Source organism: Octopus sinensis, linkage group LG22 (assembly GCF_006345805.1).
Source record: "Octopus sinensis linkage group LG22, ASM634580v1, whole genome shotgun sequence".
In the NCBI taxonomy this organism is placed as follows: Eukaryota; Metazoa; Mollusca; class Cephalopoda; order Octopoda; family Octopodidae; genus Octopus; species Octopus sinensis.
Window position 1 is genome coordinate 23,954,543 of NC_043018.1, and position 9,543 is coordinate 23,964,085.

Below are 9,543 nucleotides of genomic sequence, written 5' to 3' on the forward strand. Positions count from 1 at the left end.
TATATATATATATAGGTGGAAGCGCAATGGCCCAGTGGTCGTGGGATCGCGGTTTCGATTCCCAGACAGGGCGTTGTGTTTATTGAGCAAAAACACCTAAAAGCTCCACGAGGCTCCGGCAAGGGTGGGGGTGATCCCTGCTGTACTCTTTCTTCTGTTGGCCTGCTTGCTTAGCCAGCGGGGTGGCGTCATTCGAAGGATAAAACAATGCAAATGCATTGTGACCAGCAATGTGTAACAACATCTGATGGTCTGGTCGTCACGTGATCACGTGATATATATATATATATATCACGTGACACATCTATCTATATATATATATATATTTATAGAGAGAGAGAGAGAGATAAATATAGATATGTATATATATATTTATATATATATATATACTTACAGAAAAGTATGCTATTAAAACGAATTATCATTTATATGCTTTTTTTAAATCACTGTGGATAAATACCAGCAATGACCTTCTCAGGCCCTCCAATATTTTGTAAACAAAAATAATGGGGGTGGGGTAGGAAATAATGTTGCAAAAAAAATCATAATTTTTCAAATGTTTTTTTAATAGCATATAAATGAATTTATGGGGAGAAAAATATTGACAAACATCAATACATTCGAGACTGAGAAAGAAACGAGAAGGGTTGTCTTAGGATGTGCTAAAAACAACAGCCAAATCTCTCTTAAATCACTCACTTTTTCCTCTGAAAATATTAACAATTTTTAAATATTTTTGTTACCGAAAAGGTTCCTCCCATGGTTTTGAAGAGCAAAAACACTGGCGAAAATCGGTCATAAAATTCCCCCACCTACCACCTTTTCGAAGGCTGTGGTTAAAAAAAAACTTGGGAAAATCCCGTTCAAAACGGAGTAGTTTGCACTTATTTGGTCTTTCTGTTTCGAAACTCTTCTCCTCACCTACTCAGAAAAAATTTTTCCCGCAAATTTCTTTAGAATCATAATCTATACCGTTTGAAAGGTATTTCCATAAAATTTCATCAAAAGATATCCATTTTCCTAAAAGTTATGAGGGGAAAAAAGTCAGATCGTGTGAATTTTCCGAAACTCTGCTCCCTACATCCTCAGAAAAAATGTTGCCCATAAATCCCTATATACTCTGAATCCACAGCATTTAAGCGGTATTTGTTGAAATTTTCGTTAAAAAGTATCCATTTTTCTGGAAGTTATGAGGCAACAAAGTCGGCGAGTGTTACACATCTGTAGGTATGACTTCCCCTCTGCGCACGCGCGAGCGAGCGTGCATGTGTGTGTGTTGTGTGTGTGTGTGTGTTGATATACGTCCAGATTTTTTTACACATATATATATGTATATATATCATCGGCAGAAGTTAGAGAATAAGTCAAAAGCTGAGAGTTTCGTGTATTGGCACTTATCAAACACGCATTTAGCCATTGTCACTCTGTAATTTCTGCCTAATATTGTGGGGGAATGGACGGACGGACGGATTGACACATTCTCATATTTGTTGCTATAAAAACATCTCTGGTTATCAAAGAAGGGTTTTTTTTAGGGGAGATTTTCAGTTTAAATTTTTCTGTTGACGAAGATACATCGTTTTGTCAATGGACCCGGAAGTTGTTCGCAAACAGCCACAGTAACTTTCGTCAGCTGAATACTCGTCATTGATTGGTTAAAATTACCCAAATATAACTTTAACACGAAGTAACTTCTAAAATACAAAATTTTGTCAAAAACGTTAAGAGTAAACCCTGTTCAACTTGAGACATTCAACCAGTATCAGAAGTTTCAAACTGTTTAGTTTAAAAAGATTGATTTAAAAACGTGTGCTTGAGATCGATAATTACAAACATGGCGTATAAAGATATCTTATTTTCATAGTATTTTTATCAATACTATTCCGTAAATGTTTTTCTTGTGACCCACCCATTTTCCACTTTTTAGACAGCGGGATGAGGTGGAGAGGAGTATATGAATCAATTTTGGAGTTGCCTCATAGAAAATTTGAAATTTTGGCATATTCAGAATCTCCGTCATCGAAAATAGTAATCAGCTGGAAAAAAATTTCAAAACAAAAAGGTCGATTTTATAATAAATCAAAAAACAAAAGTTAACAAGCTTTTGACGGTCTTGAAGCTATTTCAAAATTATGATGCTAGGTGTTTCCATTATTTTGTCCAACCCCTGTATATCAATATATATATATATATATATATATATATATACTAGCAGTATCGCCCGGCGTTGCTCGGGTTTGTAAGGGAATTAACTATATAAGCATTTTTAGAGAGTTACTTCCCGTATAGATGCCAATTCGGGCTTTCTTAGCCAATTCTGTTTTGGTGTCTTCTCCTACGATTTAGATTCCTAACTACTCCCACATTTTGCGGTGCAGTTTAACCAAATTCGTGTATCTTATAGTCGTGATTCATATCGAGCCCGTCTGGCTATTAGCGCGCGTCTACGATGAGTCTACGATTTTTAAAATAATTTAACATCATTTTTTATTCCATTTTAATGCATATTTTTTCGTGTGTCGATGGCGGCGGAGTTGGCGTCCATGGTTACGCTACACCTGTGTTGCTTCTCCCCCTTCTTCCCTCTCTCGTGAAGCTGTGGGGAAGGGAGTGTAAGGAAATCAACGTCGTAAAGCGTTGTCAAGGAGACCAGCGTTCTTTTAGAACAACGACTTCATGGCTTGAAGACACCAAAACAGAAATGGCTAAGAAAGCCCGAATTGGCATCTATAAGGGAAGTAACTCTCTAAAAATGCTTATATAGTTATTTCCCTTACAAACCCGAGCAACGCCGGGCGATACTGCTAGTATATATATAAAACTGTAGTTGTGTGAGTGTCTGTCCCTTTCGATTTAGATTCCTAACTACTCCCACATTTTGCGGTGCAGTTTAACCAAATTCGGGTATCTTATAGTCGTGATTCATATCGAGCCCGTCTGGCTATTAGCGCGCGTCTACGATGAGTCTACGATTTTTAAAATAATTTAACATCATTTTTTATTCCATTTTAATGCATAAATTTTCGTGTGTCGATGGCGGCGGAGTTGGCGTCCACGCTCACATCTGCACCTGTTTGCTTCTCCCCCTTCTTCCCTCCCTCGTGAAGCTGTGGGGAAGGGAGTGTAAGGAAATCAACGTCGTAAAGCGTTGTCAAGGAGACCAGCGTTCTTTTAGAACAACGACTTCATGGCTTGAAGACACCAAAACAGAAATGGCTAAGAAAGCCCGAATTGGCATCTATAAGGGAAGTAACTCTCTAAAAATGCTTATATAGTTATTTCCCTTACAAACCCGAGCAACGCCGGGCGATACTGCTAGTATATATATAAAACTGTAGTTGTGTGAGTGTCTGTCCCTTTCGATTTAGATTCCTAACTACTCCCACATTTTGCGGTGCAGTTTAACCAAATTCGGGTATCTTATAGTCGTGATTCATATCGAGCCCGTCTGAGTATTAGCGCGCGTCTACGATGAGTCTACGATTTTAAAAATAATTTAACATCATTTTTTATTCCATTTTAATGCATATTTTTTCGTGTGTCGATGGCGGCGGAGTTGGCGTCCATGGTTACGCCTACACCTGTGTTGCTTCTCCCCCTTCTTCCCTCTCTCGTGAAGCTGTGGGGAAGGGAGTGTAAGGAAATCAACGTCGTAAAGCGTTGTCAAGGAGACCAGCGTTCTTTTAGAACAACGACTTCATGGCTTCAAGACACCAAAACAGAAAATGTCTGCGATGAGTCAACGATTTAAAAAAAAATTTACCATAAATTTTTTTCCGTTTTCAATGCATTTTTTTTGCTATTTTTTGGCTATAACTCTCTAAAAATGCTTATATAGTTATTTCCCTTACAAACCCGAGCAACGCCGGGCGATACTGCTAATATATATATATAGAATGGTTGTATACTGTCAATCTAACAAGAACGTGACAGTAGGGGGTACACCACCGCTGTATAGCCCTAGGAAGCATCGAACGCCTCCTGATGGCTTGGACACATTTTTCCCTGTGTCCTTATATACATTTACGAAGGGGAGACAAACACCCCCGGCTGCCGGAACTGCATCTAGGGACACGTGTTTCAGGATCGTTGTCCTTCATCGGCCTAGAGTAGCAGACACCGGTCAGCCGGTGATATTATATCTTTATTATGGGCACGATGGCCCGAATGCAGAGGGGACATTACAAGACGGGACGTGGGGTACATAAAGTAAAAAATAAAATATGAAATGAAGATGAATTATGTGTAATGAGTTGGATGGAACGGCTTACGAGCCCCCCAAAACTCGCAGTTTCGTTTAAAATACAATTTTACATTTTAACATTACATACGAGGGGCGTTCAATATGTAATGCCCCTGACCCACTTCCCATAGCAGTAGAGCAACGAAACTTGGCACAGTTATTAGTCTTTTTCTACCTAGGAACCACCCAGAGTTACGCATTTCTCTCATCGTGTGATGCAGCTCTGGAGACCGTTTTTGTAGAAGACCCCAGCTTGGTCCTTCAACCACGACGTGACTTCAGAAATCAAGGCTGCATCATTTGGAAAACACTTTCCTTTCAAAAACAACTTCATGGCTGGGAAGAGGTGAAAATCAGAGGGTGCAAGGTCAGGAGAGTAGGAGGATGGGGGAGGAGTTCATAGCCGCACGCCTGTGCTTCTGATCTGGCGACAGCGAGTTGTGGACCGGAGCGTTGTCCTGCAGGAGGAGGATGCCTTTGCTGATCTTGTCCCGCCTCTTGATTTTGATAGCTTCTCTTAATTTCCTCAAAAGTGAAGCATAATATGCTCCTATAATTGTGGTACCCTTTGCCAGGAAATCTATCATCACTACTCCGTCCTGGTCCCAGAAGACTGTGAGCATGACCTTGCCAGCGGAGCGCTGCACCCTTGCCTTCTTTGGAGGAGGTGAGTCACGGTGCTTCCACTGCATTGACTGGGCTTTGGTCTCTGGATCATAGTGATGGACCCAGGTTTCATCCTGTGTAATCAGTCTTTTGAAAAAATTTGACTCATCTTCTTGGCATATCCCCAAATTCATCCTCGAGCACTCAACGCGTTCTTGCTTCTGGAAAGATGTGAGCAACCTGGGAATCCATCTGGCAGACACCTTTTGCATATGCAAATTGTCATGAATGATAGTTTCCACAGACCCGGTACTAATCTTGACCTCATGGGCTATTTGGTGAATAGTTATGCGTCGATCTTCCAAAATGGCAGCCTCAACTTGACGGACAGATGCCTCATCAATGGAAGAAGGGGGCGACCAGATCTGGGAGCTGTTTCCACAGAGTTCCGACCATGTTTGAATTCATGATGCCAGCGTTTTACAAGGTCATATGATGGGGCATCATCACCATAAGTTACTTTCATTTCATCAAAAGTCTCCCGTGGTGTGCGTCCTTTCAAATATAAAAACCGGATCACTGCTCGACACTCAACAGGCTCCATTTCACACTTGACTCAGTTCAAACACCTGTAAATCTGAAACCACAATTAGTTCAGAGCTGTAATTTTCCCCTTAATCTATAGAGATATAAGCAATTGCACATGCAAAATTTCAGCTAGATCAAACAATTGCAAGTAGGTCAGAGGCATTACTTATTGAACGTCCCTCGTATATTCCAGTTCTTTTATATTGGACGTTCGTCCGTCATATACTCTATCAATTCCATCTGGTCTATCACATTTGGCAAATTGTCATAACGTACATATTGCGCTACATAAACAGCATTAAATATCCTTTTCAATTTTGTAAATGTCTCTTTTTCTATAACTACCCCTTTTCACATTGTCACCATACAGTTTTGGCAACTTCACCCTGTTCAATACTTTCCTACCTGCAAGTCTTTTTTCCACTTCTGTGTCTTTGATATACATCACGAATGCTTTCAGGTTTTTTCCTACAGGTCTTCTTCCCTTTTTACAAGCTTCCAACTGCTCTTTCACTTTTGTCTCCCATTCTTGGTCAGCCTCTGTCATTGTCTGCTCTCTCGCCTTCTCTTTTACTTCCTTTTCTTTGCATGTTCTCTCTTCTTTTTCTTCTGTTATCTTGCTTTTGATTTTTTTCTTTTTTAGAACTTTCGGTGGTGATTCCACCCTTGTTCTCTTCCTATCTTCTGTTCTTTCATCCTCTGCACTTGCACGTTCTTCTTCCACATCCTCAATTAGCTGCTCCTCCGTTTGCGCTTCCACTGCTTTCGTTTCCTCCTGCACTTCTCCCTCCTCCACACACGTATCTTTCCACTCCTTCGTTACAGCCTCCGGTGCTATCGTTTTCTCCAGCGGGCACACATCCTTCATGTGGCCTCTTAATTTGCAATTATAACAGACTGGGGGTCTTCCCTCTACCACGACTCTAAACCGTGTCTCATCAGGGAAGACCAACTCCTCCGGGATGTTGTACAGGTCTGGCATGGTTATATGTGCCAGAACCTGCACCGCATATCCCCACCATTTAACTTCTGTTGACTTCTCCACCTTCAACACTTCTACACTTTCCTTGCAGTTGAAAACTACTGCCGCTAATATCCTCTCCATGTTAAGTTCGGGCGAAATCCTACTAATTCTTATTCTGACTGCCCTCTTTCCGCAGTAACTAGGTAATAAAGTCCAACTTTCAGATTTCAGAATCTTTGTCGCATTCTTTCTTGCTTCATTTTCATTTTTAAAGTGTACCACCACTGTGGCATATTTCCATCCTCTGTTGAAAAAGGTAGGTTCACCCTCAATTCCTTGCAGACATTTCTCTATTTCTTCCGTCTCTGCTACTTCTATTTTTCTTGACGCCACACACCATGTCCTGTATGTTATCATACGTTTCTCCGCATTGTTTTCTTCTTCTTCGGACGGTGTGACTCTCACGCAGTTACCCTCCCTCTTCAAACTGTCGAAATACTTTTCTAAAGTCTTCTTCTCGACTACCACTTCTTCCATTTCTAGTTCACTCGCAACCAGGCCTCTGCCTGCTGCTCTCGCATACGTCTGGTCTTGCATTTTCAAAATCTCCAACTCCAAAAAACATAGGTCGGCTGGTGATATTTGCTTCGACTTCACTATTGTATATATCTATATTCAGTGAAGTCTATTCACTGATTATCAAAATAAGAAATATTGAATTTCTAAATCTCTTGTAGAGACATGTACGGTGGTGGGGCGATAGAATGGTTGTATACTGTCAATCTAACAAGAACGTGACAGTAGGGGGTACACCACCGCTGTATAGCCCTAGGAAGAATCGAACGCCTCCTGATGGCTTTGACACATTTTCCCCTGTGTCCCTATATACATTTACGAAGGGGAGACAAACACCCCCGGCTGCCGGAACTGCATCTATATATATATATGAAAAAACAAGTCAAGATAGAAAATGCTAAAATAATTTTATAAAGAACATTTCAATACCGGTTTCGGTCATTTTGAGACCTTTTCAACTGTAACGATTAAATAATTAAATTTAGAAAAATTAAAAGAAAAGTTTTTTGAAAGAAATATTTGTATAGTGTTAAAATATAAGTGGCATTTTCCTTGTTTCTGCCTTTCTCTGTCTCTCTTGTTTACACTTGTGGGTTCGAGGTCGTTACACACGCACATATAGACACACATAGAAATGTATATAATATATGTATACATGTATAAATATGTAATATATGTATATATACACACACATATATATTAAAAATAGGGAAGATCGGTTTATGGGATTACCTTAGGTTTCCCGTCCATAAACAGTTTAGTTTTATGGCGTATCGTCAGATCCCAACAACCTGTTGGCCCATATATATATATATATATATATATATATATATATATATATATAATATATATATATATATATATACCGGAGTAAACACATAATGTGAAACAAGTGGAAAAAAGAGTACTCAAATACCAGTAGTAGAGTAATATGCTTTATTTTAAGCAGCAGAAAATTCAACAAAATCTGTTACTCTGAGTTTCTCGTTGCCGTTCATCAGACAGTTTTTGCTATGTCTGATGAACGGCAACGAGAAACTCAGAGTAACAGATTTTGTTGAATTTTCTGCTGCTTAAAATAAAGTATATATATATATATATATATATATATATATATACAATAACATTGCGTTTATCGCACCTTTCCTTGAAAAATGCATTTTGGGGGAAAATTTTTTTCGGTCTCCTACATTTTAGGTGACAGAAATTACGAATATGCAAAAAAAAGTTGTTTAGTTCATCCCCCCTCTCTCCCCCCGCCCCTATTAAAATTTTCAATTTTACTCTTAATCTTCTACTTTGTTCACTTTAAAGGGAGCCGTAGCGAATTGACGAGCATATAAAAATCAAAATTAAATACAGACAACATTAAAGTGAAAAGAATTTGCGTTTTACTTAAATAATTGTTTGCCTTAAATAATAATAATAATGTAATATAAATTAAATAATGATAATTTAATGTAAATACACACCATTTTATGAGAAACAAGCAATGTTTAATAATTAACGTTATAAAGTTTAATAAGTGCTAAAAATTCACCCCCTCCCCCAATTTTAAATTTTGAACTTTTTCATCCATTTATATATGTACCTGTCTATCTATTTATCCCTGCCCATTTATTTATAAAATATATTTGTGAACTAAATGCGGCGGTCCTGTAGAAGACAGTGTTACTTGTGTTTGTAGAACCAGGAAGACATTCATATCTATCTCTCTATACACATATCCGTGTTTATGGAATTAAAAATTTTGAAAACGTGCTTTGTTGCATATTAGGAATGTCCGTCACCTAAAACACTCGGGAAAAAATTTCGAAAAAGTTCTAAATTTTAAATGCGGGGCGGGGATTTAAATTTTTTTTTGTTTTTGCATATTCGTAATCTCCGACGTCTAAAACGTAGAAATCCGGAAAAAATTTTTCAAAAAATGTATTTTTCAAGAGGAGTTGCAAAACTGAATTAGCCCCATCAATAAAATATTTTATAGAAATAAAAGGAAAGCAGTTATGAAAATATGTAATATTAGGTTGTCCCAAAAGTTCGTAAACACTTGCGAAAATTGAATTTTTACTCTCCAAGTACTAACAAAAACAACAAAAATTATTCCTCAAAATAAAGACCATTATTTTCCAAGACTTTCTACGAACTTTTGGGACAACCTTATATCATGATAGAAAAGAACTTCATTATCCTTTACCTGTGTGAGACATCAATCCATCAGAAATTCAATTCGGGAATAAAGTTGGATTTATTTTTTCCCCAGGATTAAAAGTTTTCGTGGTATCTATGCGATTTCTCCCCTTAAAGTTATCTCCCTTCAAAAAGTGTAACAAATTCACTTCCTGGTTCGACTGCTAGAAACAGCAGCTACATCAGCAATCGTTAAATAATACGCTCACCACAGTTGTACCCTTTTGTTTTTTTAGCATTGTGAGTATTGCAGATGAAACTACAGCAATTCGCATTGAAAGTTATTAAAATCCTGTTGTTAATCATACATCTGGAAATTGTATTTTGTACGTCCTGTTAATTTTCACTACCACCGCAATCCACTTGTCTCTCTCCC

The 9,543-nt window shown here is 38.4% G+C and overlaps 1 protein-coding gene across 13 annotated transcripts in view; it reads right to left on the reverse strand.

Annotated features, from left to right (window-relative positions):
* LOC115223204 (caspase-8) overlaps positions 1–9,320 on the reverse strand; it is a 45,348-nt gene extending 36,028 nt beyond the window's left edge. For all 13 annotated transcript variants that reach the window (XM_036512131.1, XM_036512130.1, XM_036512132.1 and 10 more), the window contains exon 1: positions 9,175–9,320. In XM_036512131.1, the coding sequence (XP_036368024.1) occupies positions 9,175–9,187 (13 nt within the window). In that variant the 5' untranslated portion in view covers positions 9,188–9,320. The remainder of the gene's footprint in view (positions 1–9,174) is intronic.
* Between the last annotated feature and the right edge of the window lie 223 nt (positions 9,321–9,543).